Source organism: Corvus hawaiiensis, chromosome 21, assembly GCF_020740725.1.
Source record: "Corvus hawaiiensis isolate bCorHaw1 chromosome 21, bCorHaw1.pri.cur, whole genome shotgun sequence".
NCBI lineage: Eukaryota > Metazoa > Chordata > Aves > Passeriformes > Corvidae > Corvus > Corvus hawaiiensis.
Window position 1 is genome coordinate 115,056 of NC_063233.1, and position 20,178 is coordinate 135,233.

The 20,178-nt window shown below is 38.1% G+C and overlaps 1 protein-coding gene across 9 annotated transcripts in view; it reads right to left on the reverse strand.

Moving 5' to 3' along the window:
• The window catches only part of RALGPS1 (Ral GEF with PH domain and SH3 binding motif 1), an 86,367-nt gene that overhangs the window by 25,184 nt on the left and 41,005 nt on the right, over window positions 1-20,178 (reverse strand). For all 9 annotated transcript variants that reach the window (XM_048325829.1, XM_048325828.1, XM_048325824.1 and 6 more), the window contains 3 exons: window positions 13,781-13,918; window positions 11,944-12,037; window positions 1,930-1,997 (listed from right to left, as the gene is read on the reverse strand). In XM_048325829.1, coding sequence (XP_048181786.1) covers window positions 1,930-1,997; window positions 11,944-12,037; window positions 13,781-13,918 — 300 coding nt within the window. The remainder of the gene's footprint in view (window positions 1-1,929; window positions 1,998-11,943; window positions 12,038-13,780; window positions 13,919-20,178) is intronic.

Here is a 20,178-nt window from a genome sequence, read left to right on the forward strand (position 1 = left end):
TATTACTTGCCTTCCACTAGAGATCTGATAGATAGAGATAGAACTCTCTAATAGAGTTCTCAGTCCTTGATTAAGACTTACAGAGTACTGGCAATGATCCCATACTATGCTGCTATGACTGAAGCTATATTCCATAATCATATAAATGAAGCGTTAACATCAAAGCCCAAGTGTTGAGCATGGAGACATGAGCAATACAAAGCAAAAGCCAGAAAACAAAAAAGTTTACTTGTATGTCTGCTTTACATATGTGAGAAAGATGTAATCATATGAGAAGCAATAACTTAGTTTCAAGTCTCAAGTATGAAAAACCAAATCCTCACAAAAGCAGAAGAAAATGTGACAAAATGTGGTGGGTTGACCTTTACAGGCTGTCAGGTGCTCACTGAGCTGCTCTATTACTCCCCACCCTTCACAGGACAGGGTGAAGAAGATAAGATACAAAACCTTTGTGGGTTGAGAGAAAGGCAATTTAATTTAAAAAAGCAATGACTGTGTGCAGAAGCAAAAGAAATCAAAAGAAGAATTTATCCTCTACTTCCCATCAGTGGGCAATGAGTAGTCATGGCCTAGCCCAAGCATTGCAGTGGATGCTTAGGAAGATGAACACCTAAATAATAAATGCCTTGCTCCCTGCTTTCTCTTAGCTTCTACTGATGAGCGTGTCATATGGTACAGAATATCTCTCTGGGCAGCTCACATCAGCTGTCCCGGCTATGTACCCTCCCAACCCGTTGCCCATCCCCAGCTTACTGGCCTTTTTGGCAGGGGGTTGGGTTTGGAAAGATAGCCTTGATGCAGTGGGCACTGCTTAGCAGAAGCCTGGTACAACACCTTTCCAGACACAGATACAGAGTACAACACTGTGATGGCTCCTGTGGGGAAGTTAACTTCCAAATGCATTTCTGTATGAAGAAAGTGTTCATTAAGAACTACTTTTGAACTCATCTAAGTTTATAAAAATTATCCCGTGAACTATTTCTTGATATTGTACACAGCAATTAATACCACTGAGCATCAAGCAGGGAAAAGGAAAGCACCTTCCTAAAGAAATTGAAGACCAGGTCAAATGTTTATCTGACTCTGGGCATAGCAAACACAAAGGTTTGTGTGAACCTATAGGAGGTTCCCTATAAATGACTGGTCATTTTACAGCAGCCAACATGAAGAGCTGGGAGGCAGAGGAGTAACACATGGGATTTTTCTTCGTTTAATATTTAGCATCTTCCTTTTTCTTTCTCTCACTTACTTTGCCTTTCATTGGTGAGAAAAAAAGACATTTTGAAAGCCAATTGAAACTGCATGTCAGATGTGGTCTGGACGCCATGGGTTTTTACATTCACACATGGTTTTACATAATGGGACAGAAAATTGGCCATTCAGGTTCAAGAAATCAAAACAGAACAGCTTTCGAGATAATGGCTCCTATAGCAGGAAGTACATTTCATGTAGCCTGATGTTTGTTTAGTCTGGTCATAGCAATAAACAGATTAGTTTTTGTCAACTTATGGATGGTACTCTTAGTTTTCAGATGTTGCTAGAAGCTATTACGAATCTTTTGTCCTCCTGCTTTCCACAATGAAATTGTCTCAAATTTATGTGATCACATGGAAACCTGAAAGGAGAATTTCCTGTGTTATTCACTGCACTGCTTTTTTTGTACCAAAAGAGGGGTCTTTTTTCTTCACTTATTAAATAATGATGAAAATTCAAGCATTTGTAAAAAAAATCCCGCAATTTGACATCTGTTTCAATGCTAGCAAATACCCTCTGACACTCCTTGAATTGGAAATGTTTTTATACAAGTCAGCAATCCTTCTTGTTGACTCATGCTACTGATGTACCTCTGGATTTTCCCATATACTTCAGTGGAGGATTTCTGTAATTAAAATTATTTCCTTATTCAAATTTTCAAATGATGTTTTATACCTGCAAGATCTTCTTTGGAGGAAACCAGTCGAGGAGAGCTGTTACCTGGCTCAATTCTTAAAGATAATCTGGAAAAACAAGTTTTTAGAGAAATTAACAAAAAAAAATCTCAATAGAAGTTGAAAGAAATTTAAGAAAGTAATTATTTTGGCAGTGCTAACTAGGAATTTTACTTTCTTGGAAGTGTAGTTATTTATTTTGTGAAGTAACAAAACAATAATTTTTTTGAAGTCAATCACTACCTGTCAGAAGCAAGAAAGAAACTGTGAGGAAAGTCTATGAAAGCAGAAAGAGAAATCATTATTTAATCCTCCCTCTCAGTTTAAAAACGTAAGTTCATGTAGTCTTTCGCCTTGGAAAAAAAACCTCAAAAAGTTAGTAATTTAGATACAAACCTAACATTTTATTCCCTCTAAACATGAAAGTGAATTTACTGTTACCATGTTGAAATGTGCACAGAGAAGTAGCTATTTAGTTACTACGACTTACAGAAAAGAAGCTTAAAAGGGCAAAGTGACCAACACTTAATAGTAAAAGAAGGTAATTAGAAGAAAGTATTATATGACATGCTGCCTCACTCCATGTGTTTTATTATGTACTCACTCACTCTTGTGTTCTCAGCACTCCAACAAATCTCAATCTCCCAATGCATATCACTTCTGCTATTTCTCAAGTTTAGGCAGTCTTCACTTGACATTCATGGGTCCTTTCCTCTGTACCAGTCTGACAAAAAGGTATGAAGGACTACAATGTTAAGTAAATTTTAATGGAATAGGCACAAATCCAAAGGAAATAACTGCTGGCATTGCACAGCAGTGGACACACAAAAAAAGCTGGAAGGTTTCAAGCTGCAGTGTCCTGCTGTGCACCCCAAGGGAAGGCTTTCTGACTTCAGATAAAAACATGGAAAGGGGCGGAGGGAGAAACCTATGACAGCATTTCAAAATATCACATACGGCTCAGCCATCACTTTCCTTATTACTCTTTATTGGGAATACCTTTCAGTTCCTTCTCTACAACATTCCAACACTGTCAACTATGTTTTAGTGTGAAGTCAGTTAACAAAGCTACGGTCCATTTCATGATTTCAAATTTCTATTCTTCTGACAGTACTGGATTCTTTTAACTACCCAAAGTAATGTACTTCAAGTAGGTGATGAATCATTCCTTTCCAGGCTACTTTTCTTTCTGTCAACTTGATTTCTGTGACCAGGAAGCAGTAACGTAACTCTCCTAGAGAGTTACAATAATACAAGTCAGTACATTATTCAAATGTTGATCACATAGGAATTTCTTTCAGTATGGAAAAAAGGCAAAAGAACTTAATGAAGTCCTTCCCTGTCAGCAAGGCCCTACTGTGTGAATTTATCTTCCATGTCTGTAGAAATGTTCCAGTTGCATCCTTTGAACAGTAGTTACTCTTCTGTTCATTTTTAAGGCTGATCTGTTCCTCACTATATTCAAGTTTCATTGTTGCCATGCTGTGAGCTTGATTTTTGCAAAGAAAGCTTTTTAATTTTTTTGTATTGTTTTGTTTTAATAATCTTCTGCAGCAACTGCCACGGATGCTATTCAGAAATTTGGGTACTAAGCTCATTTTACCGGGTTAGCTTATATTTGACAAACCAAAGTCCTCAGGCAAAGCAGGCATTTCAAATTGTTTGACAGTTTTTCTCCAAATGGAAGCAGACAACCCTCCTGCTGATAACCTGTCACTGTTCCACAATTGCTAATTTCTTCGATGTCTGTCTGTGCAAGGGAGATGTTACCGGTCCTTTCCCGCATGCCACGACAACGGCATTTTTAGTTTCTGCCAGCTTTGAGGAACTCATCTCTGAAGCTCTTTCCTTACCCTGTATCAAAGAAGTTACTCAGTTTTACTACTTCCTCTGTGGCAATAGCCACAGTTTATTTGGTCACTGTGGAAACATTTATCTAATAAGCCCACTGTTAAAAGATATGATTGCAGTTCAGTCCACACAAGCAAATAGCTGCTTCTTTTTACAGTGATGTGATTTGTAATGCATTCCTCCTGAAAATTTTTTGCTTGGTTAGAATAAAATGAATTTAAATCTGCACGTAAAGATTAGAGACCATATTTCTTCTTAAGCATGCTGAACTGAACTGTGCTCATTAAGCAGGTCCAGTCTATAATTTCAGTTAATACAACTAGTGACAGAATCACGTATTTTTCACACTAAGAATGGCAGGACTACCTCACACACCTGATAAGGCCAGAAGTCACTTGTCTAACGTCACAATTTTTACCAGTTTCATCAGCTTACTGCGTATCAAGCTCCCAGACCCAGTACAACCCTTACATGTTTGAAAAACAGCACAGGTGAAATACTGCCTGTGAATATGTACATCAGGGGAAGTGCTATGACCTGCTGACAGATTTAAGGCAAGTGCATTCTTATACCTTCTTTAGTGACAAAAGCGAGATCAACTTCCATGCAACTACTTGCACTATACTATTTCTCTCTTTCTGTCTAAAATTATTCTTGTAAAGAAGAAAAGGGGAATGTAACAGCAGGAAGAAAGACCTAACACCTTTATGCTTTTAACAAGGTTTTAGAAAGAGGCATGCTATGGTTATACCATCTAGAAAGCACCTGTGTTGTGTGCTGCACTTAGAAATTCACTAACAGAGCAACAAATGTGTCTTGAGTGCTATAAAATGAGATTGCACCACTCTCCACTGCTCATCTCCCCAGAATATGTGAAGTTAAATAATGTTGATTATCTGTTTGGCTATGTTAAACTACAGTCTGAATCTTAGCCCTTTTTAAGTCTCTGACAGTTTGGACATCGACTTCCATGATGCCAGAATTCTGCAATGTTTCCAGAAAAACTATCAACCTAGGAAAATACAGGATGTATTAAAAGAAGAACAAATAAATGCGAGCCTAAATATATTTTGGTAAACATAAAATACTCATGCTGACATGTTTATATTTAAAATAAACTGTTGAGAAAAGGGAATATATTCTGACGAGATGTCATTCCTGAGCCACCTTCTCTTCTATTCCCCCTCTCCTCCAGAAGACTGGAAACAATCAGAAACATTCTTTATTTCAAAGAAGAGATACTGACAGTCAGTACAGTTTCAACCAGTCCTGGCTTGTTTGTCACCACCCAAATTCAATTTTGCAATTCCTCTGACACTCCATTTTCCATGGAGCAGCACAAGTTCCACACATGCACACAAATGCTCAGTGTCTCCCAAACGGGACTCCTGGAGCCAGAACCTGTGGCCTCTGAGAGGCTTAGTGTGGTACTTTCAATAGATCAGTGTAGACTTTGAGCCCTGATGTGCTTACCACCAACATGCATCATCCATATCATCACACACCTAATGACATTCTCACAGCTGACTGCCCAGTGTCATTCACTAGCATTACTTTAAACAAAAAACTACTTTGGTTCCAGCATGCCTAAACCACTCAGAACTCATAAAGACACTCTTTTATGTGTTTGCCCCTGTGTATCATCAGAAATTCATCTTGGAAGTCACTATATTCAGCCAATATCACAGTACTGTTAGGATTTCTTTTTTGTTTCAGGAATTCTTTTCAAAAAACCAAATCTTTGCTTTACCATGGTAAGGAAGCCTAGTTTTAGTGCATGGTCTAAACGCCGACATATGAAATTTCAACATTCCAAAATTATACTGCAAGAGTTCAGCTAAGAGACATGTCAGGATAAATCCTAGGTATCAGCCTCAGAAACTGTCCACTAGAAACTGAAATTTCAAAACTGAGGAGTTAGTATTAACAATCTAAGGTGAAACAAAAATTACAAGTAAAATCTCTAGGAAGAAAAATCAGCATGGAGATTCACTGAATTAACAAACACCAATCTACCACTGGGAATTAAGACAATGCTTCTACAGAATAGGCACAGAAGAGTATATGAAAGCTTTATTCTTGGATAGTAGAAAGATGACTGAACAACTTCTGTTTTTTTAAGCCTGATACTCAAAATTTCTGGAACATGTTAGGGCTGGTATGCTCTGAAAAGTAAGCTGGACGGACATATATTTCAACCCAGTCTTAAATACTGGGCCATACAGCTCATTTTAGAGTAACCTTCCTGGTAAGCAGGAAAAGAGGAACCTAACATAATGCAGAAAATAAAATAGGGAGTCAGTCTTGAACATAGCTCTCTTTCATGGAAGTATGCTCTCCAGTACAGGATGGAGCCACTGCTAGGACAGTAACGCCAGTGTTATGCAATTTTTCTTATAAAAAGCAAGTGAATGAAGACAAAGAATTGTCTTACACAGAAGTTTAGGTGCTCCATGAGGAGGCTGAATAAAACTTAACTCATCTTTGCTGAAACAAGGATGATGTTAGTCACAACAAAGCAGTGCAGTTGTCAAAGCTGTCCCTCAGGGCATTTCTGACCATTATTTGTGTACCAAACAAGATGGGTCTGGCCAACCTGGAACTTTTTGGGCTGCCTGTCTAGCATTTAAACAATAGGTTGCTGGAAGCTTCACTGTCCCCATGCATCCCCCAATATTCTCCTGGAGAGGCTGCAGTCCATGCCTTGGACAGGTGCACTCTTCACTGGGAAACACCTGGTTGGATGACTGGGCCCAGAGAGTGGTGGGGAATGGTGCCACATCCAGTTGGGGCCAGTCCCTAGTGGTGTTCCCCACGGCTCAATACTGGGCCCAGTCCTATTTAATATCATTGTTGATGATCTGGACAAGAAGATCGAGTGCCCTCTTGGTAAGTTCATGAAAGACACTAAGTTGGGTGGGAGTGTTGATCTGCTAGAGGGTAGCAATGCTCTGCAGAAGGATCTGGATAGGCTGAATCAATGGGCTGAGATCAACAATGTGAGATTCAACAAGGCGAAGTGCTGGTTCCTTTCCGTTCCAATTCAGTTACAATAACCCCATCCATTGCTACAGGATAGGGAAGAGTGGCTGGAGAGTGGTCCAGGAGAAAAGGAAAAGCAGCTGAACATATGCCCAGGTAGGCAAGAAGGCCAATGGCATCCTGGCCTGTATCAAAAGTACTGTGGCCAGCAGGACTAGGGAAGTGATTGCCCCTCTGTACTGGTGAGGCCAAAACTTGAATCCTGGATTCGGTTCTGGAAACCTCACTGCAAGAAAGACATTGAGGCACTGGAGCACATTCAGAAAAGGGCAACAAAGCTGGGAAAGGGTCTAAAGGATAAGTCATATGAGGAGCAGCTGAGGGAGCTGGTGGGGCCTAGCCTGGAGAAAAGGAGGCTCAGGGGGGACCTTCTCTACAACTCCCTGACTGGAAGGTACAGCCTCTTCTCTCAGGCAACCAGCAACAGGTCAAGAGGGAATGGACTCAAACTGTGACAGGGGAGGTTCAGGTTGGACATCAGGAAGAACTTCTCCACAAAAGGGGTTGTCAGGCATTGGGAGGGGCTGACCAGGGAGGTAGTGAAATCATCATCCCTGGAAGACTTAAAGAAACAACTGGATGTGGCAATCAATTTACCTAGTCTAGTTGACAAGGTGGTGATCGGTCAAAGGTTGAACTTGATCATCTTCGAAATCTTTTTCAACCTTAGTGATTCCATGCTTCTATGATTGTATTTTGTGTCCTGTGGAAGAGGCAGTCAAGCCACAACTACAGCTACTGAACCATACGGCCACTGGATCGCTATGAATCTCACACTAACAGTGAAGGTTTTCTTCTGCCCTGCCTTTCACCACAGCTCTTGGTGGAAAAGATCAGGGGAATATAGCTGCCTGGGAGGCTTACTGAAGATGAACTGCAACCAAGCTTCACTGTTACAAGTACTAATGTAAGTACTAATACTTAATGTAAGTACTAAGCACCTGCCATTTAATTCCTGTTCCCATAGGACTGGAACTAACGTGGTACAGCTAGCACTTCTACAGCACCAGCACTGCTAGGAGCCAGTATAACCTTTTAATTGCCTATTAACGTCTCTTGAATGTTTTCCCTTAGCATCTTGCCTATCTGAACCTAAATTTGAGCTGATTTTTCTGTAAGTCATCTTACTACTATATTGCCTAATATGCTCAGAAGAACTGAATTATAGGCATAGATAGCAGCCTGATTGTCCTGTCCTGTCCTGTCCAGACAGATAATACTGTAATACAAATAACAGTCTTCAAACAGGTTTCATTCAAAAAACAACTGTGAGAATACAAGGCCTGACCTAACAATGACAAAAGGTCAGCAAAAAAATTTGTAGGAATGGCTGCAAGATATGTCTGGTTAGGAGAGGATGTGGCATTGCGCCACAATGTTATATACTGCTAAAACTGAGCAGCTTCTGCAGAAAACAGTATACGGGCTAAGCAAGAAAGATCTGTTATTTTTAGGATATGACATCATTGCCAGGGGTTTTCTGGAGCATTCCTGCTTGCTGACAAGCATGAACCTAAAGGAAGCAATTGGACTGGCACAAAAAATTGTAGAGAAAAGCTTTGTTTATATAAAGTGGCTGCCATATATTCCTTTCCAATGTAATTGAGGTTCTCATTTGGCAAAATGTGTGTTGGGATTCTGCCAATATATTTCAGGACAACTATCTAAGTGTCTCTCCCTGACAGCCTGGTACTGAGATAGTTCTGTTCTTCATGCCAAAGGTCACACATAGCTCTCTGCAGAGAGCACTAATGCTGTCCCTGGCTCAAAAAGAGCAGTCACTGCAAAGAAAAAGAGGGAAGAGATTCTTACCTCTGCATTTTTAAGGCTTACAGTTTCTTCTGGCACGGGACCAGAAAATACTATGAAACTAAAGATCCGTTAAGGGAAACTGAGAGGAAAATGTGGTATAAAATATTCAAAACAAAATCCAAAAACTTCTTACCAAGTGCAAAAATGGAAGAGGAATGAGAGTTTTCTTTAAGGGTAGATGTGATGCATTTTGATGAATTTAAATTAATTAATTAAAAAAAGAAATTAAAGTTTTATTCTGATGAAACCAACATGGTAGAAAAAGATCAAAGTTCTCCAATGTATATAAGCTGTAGCAACTTTCCTGGGGTAAGAATCAAATCTTTCCCTCTTTTTAATACCTTTTGTGACTTTAGTCCAGTTTTTCCTTGCCACAGTGAAGCCTGGAAAGAAAACCACTAAACTTGATTGAATTAATCTCACAAATAACTGAATCCAAAGAAAAAGTATTAAATGATCTTTAAGATATATCAAATACCTTCAAGCACTATCAGCAAGGTTGCTGCTAAAGTCACATTAATATTCAAATTTAAAATGGAATTACTTCTAGTTTTTACAAATATTATGTTATGGTATCATATGCTTATGGAAAACACTTGTTTAATTTTTTCTGAAATAGTACAGTTCATGAAAGCTGTTGTACACATGGTGTTAACACTGTTGCATCATCAGGAAACTCCATCTAAAAATCAAATTGAATAATACAAGCAGTTTCTTTAATCCAGTCCAGGAGTTGTAAAGCCTCTACTAACTACAGGTCTTCACCTTTAGCAGTGACTACTCAGTTTAATTTTTCTCTGTCTTCACAACTTTAATGAAGCACGGAAGTATGTGGGAAATTAGTAAATAACGACCATTTGTTAAATCTTAACACTGAGATTTGTATCTCAGACTACCCTTAACAAAAGTCTTGGACTGCTTGACCTTTTCAAAGGCTGGGTGCACTGCTCATGGTTGATGTGCATCTCTTGCACAATGTGTCTGTGTGTGAAACATATACAGTGTCATGAGACTGCATAAAGGAAGAATTTATACATTCCACCATCAGTACTCCGGCAGGAATTCTAATTCCATGGAGCAGATGAATTTTGCTATGAAAACATTAAACACATTCCTTTTTTTTTCCCTAATTATTTTCCTACAGAAACATCACTATCCTTAGTATCTGTGACGAACCAGACACAAAGGCACAAAGATCTCAAACCATCACCAAGCATGAGCTTTTGCAGTGAATGACCCAGTGCCCATTCAGCTTCTTTTGCGGAAGTTTACCCTAAGCAAGGGGACAAATTTTAGACCTTTTATCTCTATTTGAAGTATGCCCTGATAATACTTTGAGAAGTTCCAAAATAACGCCGTGTCCAAATGCTTTTACTTTTAGAACTATTCTCTCAGGGAAAGCAAAGTTCCACACGCATTCATCACAAGAATTCCTATTGACAGATCTGGTCAAGGTATAGTCCTGCATGCCCCGCGGCTGGAGCCAGAGCTCAGAGGAACAGCTGGAGTTACCAGCAACTCAGCTATATTCAGAATCAAAAAACCAAATTGTCTGACCTGTGTTATGCTAAAACATGGGTTGTCTCTGTTACGATGACACCTTTTTTCCCATCTCAGCAGAAGGTTGCATCTGTATGCCAGCAGCATCAGCACTAATTGCAGCAAAACGTAAATGGTTGTGCAGGTCACTCTTCACATGCTTGTGTACATGACCCCACACTGGTAATGCACAGTCTTCTGATTACCGAATATGCTCTTTTCTTTTCACAAACACTAACTGGTAGCCTTCACTTCACTAACTGATCAGGTTTCGACTTAAAATAATTTGATTATTTGTCTCACTACTCTGAATAAGAAGAGGTTCCAGAATTCCATTCCTCTGGTAGTTACAAACTGTATTTCAACATTTAACTTCTAAAATTTTCTATGCGTTTTATCCTTGTGTTACCATTAAAATTTCATTTAAATTGCTTTTTACCCTCCCCATTTTCTTCCAGCTGTGTGTATATATAGTGATTCTCTTATCTAAACTTCTCCTTTCCTAGGCTAAGGCCCAACCTAGTTCTTTACATCTGGTGTCACCAGATAGATTTTATTCATCTGATTGCACCAGCATTTATTTAAACTTTCAAGCATGCAAGCATGGATGGCCAGAAATGCATACAATGCCCCATGTAAGCTCTCACCAGCTCCTTCTGAAGCAGTATAAACAACCCTATTTTTTCATAGAAACACTATATTTGATAGAGAGTAGGGATGAATTGGTCCTTTCATGGCTGTATCTCACTTGTGACTGCTATCTACTGATCAACACCAGAAACTAATGTTAGAATAATTATATAACATTTTGGGGTTTGTGTCACTATCACTTTAGTCATCAGGTCATCAGATTCTTCCTTTGTGATATCCAAACCATGTTCTATTTCAATGAACCCTTCCATCACTGTTTTATTAGCATACGGTCTAAGTATACATAAATTCTGAGACAAAGTTCTTAATTGAAGTATTTAACAAAACTGGTAACAAGACTGGTTTTAAAGTTCATTACCACCTTTGCTCTCTAAAACATATGCTAAAATATTTTATACTAGTATCGTATTACTGAACATATGTTTGCCTTGAATATTTCAAATTCTGCTCGCCTAAATAGTTACTCTATTTGTCAATAGCTAATTGTATAGCATTGTATCTACCTTGGTTGAGCTATTTAAAGCCTTGGCTGCTAGGCCTGTAACTTAATTTGCTAGTTCTTTCAGAATTACTGGCCAGGGATTCTCACTTCCTTTAACTGGAGTACATTCACATATTGACCGATGTGCTCTCTGGTGTCTGCTTCAAACCTCTGTATGGGTTAACTCTTCTCTTGTCTTTTGTAAACATTGCTTTAACATGCTTAAACCCCCAAAACTTAAACCCCCAAACCGTAAGTACTAACTTATTAAAAATAATAATCTGAAATTGGTAAATGTTGTTAATGTATTATTTATAATGCCATAGAGGCAATACTAGACATCTTGGGGATGACTTTAGGGTTATTGAACAAAATTCCCAGAACACAATCATCATGTAATAGAATCAAGACTAGATTTTCATCTACTCTGAACTGTTAACTGTTACTTTTCACTGTTATACTTCACTTCGTAAATCTGCTTATAGTCGTAAAGAAAGACTGTCATTCTGGATTTTACTTAGCAGAAACACCCTAAAACATCTTCAGCCAAGGGCTTTTTGTTCAGCTCTTAATAAAACTAATGACTAAGTAATCTTCCTGTTTAATTTCCCAATGCCTGAAGAAAAGAACAGTACTTACTTGTAATTGTCATCTTCTACAAATTTCTGAAGTTCTTCAATGTAACGGACAGACTTCAAATACTTTTGCACATGGGGAAGTGTTGTGAGATGATCTGTGGAGTGTTCAAGCAAACAAACAAAAAACACAAACATTTATGTAATCCAAAATTAATTATTAGTTCAGAGTTTTCTTTCTGGTTCTTACTATACCTTCATGGAAACAGAATTTGAATCTCCTTAAAGAATAAATCAAGCAGAAATACTACTTTTACTCTAAAAAGGTGTTAAACACTTGATTGAGCGAAAGTGATGCTCTCAGTTGTTAAAGAAAATACAGATGCATTTCATCATCATGAAAGCTCATGAATTTTATTAGATGCTATCTCACTGGTGGAAAAAAATTATCTGCTGCAAAACCTGCTTGAATTTTGTGTTCACTGTTCTGGGGAAGATCAAAGCCTGCAGCCATAGCTATTAGTTATAGCTATATTATAATATAACAGCTATAGCTATTTTTTTAATATCTATATAAATATATTATAATATAATGGCCATAGCTATTATTATTGGTTCTCTGATGTCCAAGAACTGAGGAGACTTGAAAGTTATTAAATAACTAATTAATAATTACAGTGCTGAATACCAAGAATGAAAGACACTAAGTTCAGAATGACAGAAAAACCTCTTGACACATGGTGCATGGACAGGAACATGCCTTGTAGTACCTCACTTAACTTTTGTGCTCTTGTAAAGATAACTGTTTTAAAGGCACCCATTATCTCAGAGTATTGTTTCAAGACCATATTTTAATTTTCATCCTGATTTTAGCAAAAGCACTCAAAATTAATGCATAGCACCGCAGGAAGCTACCAAAACTGTAAAAAGGAAAGGGTCAATGAAATAACGAGGTTTCTTTGTCATCCCAAGTATTCAGAGACAAAATGAAACTCCCAATAAAAAAATGACACCTGAATAATCTAGCTATTCAGAATCCTATGTTATTATGCCTAGTTCCTACCTTTAAGTACTTTGAAATACTGAAGTTGACGAAAAAGGACAAGGGCTGGATACTTAAGCATACACAGTTAACACCTCACCTTGTTTTTTCACAAATTTTTTTTTTTAAGCTCTCCAAAACTGCAGCTTTTAAATCTTCTGAAGGCTTTTCAGCTCGTTACATATATAAGCTATGAAAAGTCATGCTAAGTCGCCAAGAGTACACTGAGTATTCATTAAGACAGCAAAACCAGCACATTTCTTGATATACAGCTTCACTGGCAGGCTAAAATTGCAGAAATTATTTTTAGACTAAAATCCTGTTAACAAAAAGAAACAGCCCCTCATTTTCCTGACTTCATCCAGGAGTGACATACATGGAAAAGCTTAGCACAATTGAACAACTGCTGTATAGACTGAAATATTTGTATTTCATTTTCTAAACGTATCACCAGGACGCTAACAACAAAATGATAACCAAATGAACACATTCCACACTCTAGACACCGTATCTACTGCAAAGTAAAGGGAAGATATTAAGATAATTCTGATTGCCTCTGGTGGAAACAATAGAAGCCAAATGCAATAGCTGCACTTGAAAGTATGTCATTTGTAGCCCACATGTAGCAGTAAACTCTACACACCCTCTCTTATAGCTCTTACAATTTAGAATATGTGCTTATCTGCTCAATTTACTGGTAAGACTGAAGCTACACAGAAGTGGAAGCTACATCCCTTACTAGTGTTCAACTCTACCAATGTTAGCCTCTTGTGCTCGCTCGGGGCCAAAATCTGCTTTCACAATTTCACACTAAAGAAATTTTAGTTAAGGCTTGACAGGTATAACAAAATTTACCAACCATAGTTGCAGGATACTTGCAGATCAGCTATTATTCGGAGAATATTGTTCATTTGATTGGATCTTTGTTCATTCTCCATTATGCTGTCTGAAGCAGGATATGCAGAATCAATGTAGATTAAATCCAAGAGATAAATTCCTGAAACAAACAAATCAATCGATCAACCAATTGTTCTAGTGTTTCAAACAGAAACAGTTGCGTAATTTTTAATGAATATAGCAACCAGAAGTAGTTTACCCCCACTGTGGTCTGGGCCCATTAAACAAAGGAGAGCTTGGGATTTGCATTTTGAAAAATCCTGTAATTACTGCTTGAGTTCTATGACACCTCTTAAAAAGACAGAAAAGGTTTTTTGCACTTAGGCTACTGCCTACTACGAGCAATTTGCAGGACCAACAAGGACACTAAAAAAAGAATGAGAGCTGCCCCAGCTGGTGGAGCTGACAGTGGGGGGACAGAATGCTGCTGGGCCCCATGACCAGAGCCCACTGCAATGCTTCCTGGGTCTGCCACCAGTCTGGAAGATCTCCACTAACTTTTCTGCCCTGAGACTTAGGAATACTTTACAGAAATCCCTTGTAAGACTTTTTTTCACTCAAGCTGAGTTCGCCACATATCTGTTTCTTCAGATCTCTGCCACCTTGACCAGTACGTTGCTCATTGGATCACACTGTGTTATGTCCAGTGTTAGCCAGGCTGCAATACCTAATTTCTTTAGGTTTTTAGCTTATTCATTCATGCATTCTGGAAAAGCCTTACACTGCTTAAGGAGGAATGAATGAAGAAATCATATGACCTGTCACTGAAAACTGAAGAAACAGACAAAGAGGCAGCAACAAGCCAGAACAAACTCAGTTTGTTATGAACTGTTAAATGCTTTGCTTGGAAACCATAAGGCCATAACTAAACTGTCTCTCAAGTCCCCAGCAATCTGTGAATTTGGACTATGAAAGAACGATATGCCCATTAGACCCACTGACATGATAAATAGGAGAGTGGTCCAGTGACCAAAGGTAATTTAATAATCCCACCAAAACCGAAAGGGACATTAAGACCTTGTAAATGAGTGGAATAGAGCTGGATTAACAACTGAACAACATACAAACCAACTGGAATTTCCAGTAACGCTGGGTTAAAGAAAAAATAGGCTTAGAAATCAGGTCAAGTTTTACAGTTAGTTTAACTTCCTGCAATGACACAGATCAGTCCTTCAAAAATTTTCTTCCCATATTAAGAATCTTCCCTTGAAGAAGTAATATATCTCATAAATATGAGTACAGTTTATAAAGCAGAGGTTCATGTGACTCAGACTACCCTACCAGTTTTATCTTAAGAGTAACCTGGGGTATTTATTGCTTTCTCCCAAAAAGTACCTTCTAAAAACCATTCTCAACTTTTCTTCATTTCTATCTCTACACATTTCTATCTCTAGAAAGGCAGAATGACGTATCATCAAAAGTTATGAATATTTTCAGTAGTTGTTTTATTTGCTCTATTTTCTTAAAACAAAATGAAACAAAACCCCCTATGTTTTTGTAATTCATATTAATAGTTTGCAGTTCTGGACCTACTGATTAAGCATGCCAATGTGCTTCCCTCAGATACAGTAATATCCCAAGCCAAAGGACGAGTGAGTTTAAAGGAAGAGGGAGTAATCGGGGTTTGCTTTCCTAGATTATCAAAATATATACAAAAGCAGACAGATAAAAAGAAAAAAAGAGTATGACTTTATCTGATTAGAAGACAATTTTCTACAAGTTTGTCCAGGGCAGCAATACCTGCTCTTTCTTTGTCCTTTTTCACTCTTGTGTAGCTAAGATATTAGTCATACCAATTTATTACATCTCATACTAAACTTCACATAACATACTAGAGAAACACAGACAGCACTTTTGTCCTGCTTTGTTTCCACGTCTCAGTCTTACTTAGATTTTAGAGGGGAAAAAACAACCCCAATTATTATTTTCAGCTTTTCTGAACTTATCCACTACAAGGGGTTCAACCACACTGGGAGCTGCTCCAGCCATCATCCCACACACTCAAGAGATCCTAAGATCTACGCATGGCCAACATGGACCAGGCACCTTACACCTCAGAATGAAGGAAGAACTCCCAATTTCCCTAGTATTAGAGTGGCTCTGTAGCAGTTCAGTGTTGAGCAAATCCTGAGTCCCCAAGGTTTTGCAATGGCCTAGAGATCCTACCTAGACTGAGGTTCCATGCAGCAGCTCTTCGCTGTCCCCTCTTGTCAAGTGGCACATCAAAATGTAGTTAGAGTTATAACTGCAAAAATTCTATTTGCTCATAGCCTCTACACTGCAACATGCCTTATGGCAGCCTGAGTCAAGGCCACTTTCCGGCTATTTTGAGCAAGTATGCAGCTATTCTCATTGATATCAAAGGTTATAACCACTCTGTAGAAGGGGTTATAAGCCTTTTTTCAGGACAAAGAATCTGTTTTTCAGGACAACATATAGACGAGGATCACAAGATACACAAGCATCAAAAAACATGAAAGGCGGTTAGCCTAGGCCCTGTGAATTCCAAATAAAAGTGTAAGGAAATGGGCTCTTGGTAGGTAGTGGGATGTAGGAAGAAAAAACCCAACTGATAGATGTCAAAAAAATTAAACTGAATGTAATATGCTAGAATATAGAAGAACACACTCTTTGTAATTACACGCCAAGCCACACCTTTCCCATATTTTTCTGCTCCCCCCTTTCCTTTAAAGCAAGAAGGATAATTGGGTTTTTATGATTTTTTTTTTTAAATCTGGGCAGTGATATTTTAAACTCTTCTATATATATATGATGTGATAATAGGTAGAGATAAGAATCAGTTTATTTTGCACAGAGGAATGACAAAATTATCCCCTTCAGCAAAAGACATCAAGACCCATTTCTCAAAGGAAAGCCTCAGGGCTGCCCCATGCCAAAGCAAACACACAGCACTAGCTTTTCAGACTTTGGCTCATATATGTGCTACTGTGCACTGAAAAAGCTAAGATGTGAAGCCATCGGGATATTTTCCAGAGGGTGAGCTCATGGGCAGCTTCTTCCACAGACAAGTATCATTTTCCAGTGATACTCACTTTTCTCCATTGTCACCAGAACTAATTTTGCAGCTGGATACTGTATGCAGACAACAGTGTTCATTAGTTTATGATATCATGAAGTAACAACACATACAAAGGAAAAGCATGGCCAAATAATCCAGGACTAAATTTATTAATGAAAATCACTCTGTGTAAAGGGGACCAATTATTTTTAAGCTGGCAAAAGAAAACCAAACCTGTAACACTCTAACACCAAGCTTTTAAACTTCTACTGGAGAGATCAAACAAAGCAGTAATACTGGTAACAGTTTAAAGGCAGGAAAAAATTTGTATGACAAAAAAGTGAACTTGAAATGTAGTAGTCAATGCCATCAAGATAGTACATTTTGAGCGCTCCATCCACCAGACAACAACTTCCAAGGCTAAATTTTACTGAAAGAAATATTTATGGAGAACTGCAGTGTTCAGCAGGATGCCAACCTAAGTCTGTGTATTTGTGTCTGGATTCACAGTTAAGCTTCTCCTATTATTTTCTTTATTCAATATGCAGGGCTTCTGAGAAAGTAGCACTAAGACAGGGAATAAATAAGCATATTTTGGAGTTGATGGGTACTAACAAAGAGGTCTTAAGAAAAATATTCCCAAACCTTTGAAAATCAGTGGTTATTCAGCTTCACCCAGTTCTGAAGAACCTGAGCTGGAGCACGTAAGCTGTGAAATGGTCACAAACAGCTACAGTGTGTAATTTGTTCCTCATTACAAAAGACTAACAAAACATGGTATGAAAGACAAAACACTTTCAGTCCAGTAAATCACATGTACGAAGTTATACTAATGAGAAAAGCTGGGCAGGTATTACTTTGAACAGCAGTAACAGAAATAAAGAGAAATCTGTTTTTTAAGGCATTTGCCTGGAAGTTAGAAAGCCTGGGTTCAAGTTTTCTGTTCTGTCAAAGATTTCTTTGACCTGAGCAGCACCATTTATTCTTAAAAATTCAGAATTTTAAATCTCTTTGGGGGTTTATGACAATTTGCAGGCACAAGGTGTAATCCAAAACTTACAGTACCTAAAACTGTTTCAGAAATATATACTGTTGCAAAACTGATCATAAAAAAATCTGTGCAGATAAAGACCGAAAACTTGCATCATTCTCAACTGTGTCTTTTTTACTTTCTAATTTTTAAAACTTTTTTGTAATGAATATAAAACTATACTGTAAAATAGTAGGGCTAACAAACCAAAAATTAGGTGGTTAAACCACACCACTACTGCATACTTGATATATACTTTTGTGCATAGTGCTGTGCTATGGGTCTGTGCAATTCTGCAAATGCAAGTAAGCTAGGAAACAGCTGCTGTACGGTATTTTTGTAAGTCAGACATTCACTACTTTGCAACAAAGAATAGCTGACGGAGAAGTATTTCACACTAGCCTGGGGACTTCAATTTATTATTCTTAAGGTAACATTTTGATCAAGTACTGCAACAAACGATCGCATTTATTTGGTAAATATATATGTATTATTTATTTGGTAAATATATATGTACTATTACTGCGAAAACTACAAACTGTAAAAGGAGGTAAAAAATGCTGTAAAAGGCGGTAAAAAAAAGCTAAATGCTTTAATGAACAATTTAGCTCCCTACTTACAATCATGTACACTTCTAAAGATATTCACAGCCCCTGAATGTACATATGCTGCTGTGTAACACGGATGCCTGGGCATAGAGCATTCCTTCAGTACAGGAAGCACTGTCTGCAAGACACGCAGTAACTGGCACACATAACAAAAGAGAATCTATGGAAAGCAATTATTTTCCATTTTTGCTCCTCACAAATTGAATAATGACACCGGTTTGATAGGAGAGCCAGAAGAGACAAGGATATGTTTCCAATTTGTAGTCAACTATATTTATGAGAGCATTTTCCTACATACAGTAGTGTGGTTGTATTGCACTAAACAGAGCAGAGGACAGAGGGACAGTAACTTATCAATTAACTATGTGGTAGAAGGTCCAAATTACTACAGTCAGCAGTTTGTAAAACCAAAGACGCCATTGTCAGGAGATTAGCTCATAGGCAAAAAAGCCAACTGTTTTGTGGTATCGCTGGTTTCAAGTCGACTGGATATTTTCCATGGATTAAGGGCTGGAAAAATTTTCTACAAAACCAAATGTATATACTGGTTAACCTTGGTAGGATTCAGAATACTCTAAAAAAACCTGAAGACAAACCTTTGCTAAGGCAACACCATGTGATCTATAACACACAGAAATGTATTCATTACAAATGTCTCAAGAGAGACATTACACAATTACGACATGGTCCCATGGATGGCAGTCAAGGTGATTACAGGATTGGAAAGCTTTTTTCGTAGGAAAAAAGGCTAAAGGAATTGGGTTTGTTCAGCTTAGAGGTTTGATCAGCTTAAAGAAGTGAAGGGGCAGGAAGGGAACCTAACTGCTCTTCCATAGTACCTACAAAGCAGTCACAGGGAAGATGGAAATGCTCTCTCCAGAGTGATAGCAACAGGTCAAGAAGTAATGGGGGACATTCTCTCTGCATATAAGCAAATTTATTCTCTGCGAATACACTTAAATACTGAAATAGGTTTCCCAGAGGAGGAGAGCAATTTCCCTTGCTGGAAATATTCAAGATATGGCTTGACTGGACCCTGGATAACATAATTTATGGCCCTGCATAAATTATGCACAGAAGGTAGACCAGATGATATCCAGGGGTCTCTTCCAGCCACAACTCTATTTTTCTACGACAAGTTTGATAAATGTGCTAGCCTATACCTGCATATCTATTATTGTAGGGGAGTTTGGAGTATAGCAGTTATATGAACTAATTTGCTGCAGCAGGAAGGTTCCATGTATACAAGTAGACAATGGACTCTGATTTTAACTGTGAATATAGCACGTACTTCAAGCAATCTCTTGTATCATGAGGTATAAGCAAAATTTACCTTACAAAAAGGTAGAGCTAGAGAGACCACCTTATTTTGGCTCAATTAGCCTCAGCAACATCAACTAACAAAATTAAAATTTGACGTTGATCCCATGGTCCTTCCTGAATAACCTCACCCTACTGAATCACTGGAATTAATCATCCCACATTTGTCACTGCAACAATGAAGCCTAATACAGAAAAAACAGATCAGCAAGTGCAGCAAAACCCAAGCAACTTTCAAACTAAGATACCAGTGTGAAAGAAAATGTTACAAAGAACTCAACTGGAATTACATTCAAGAAGCTGTACCCCAAATCATCTTTGACTGGTGAAAATCATTTTGTTATCTACTGAAACAGGCTAAAAAATTCTGAAGCGGTCTGGAG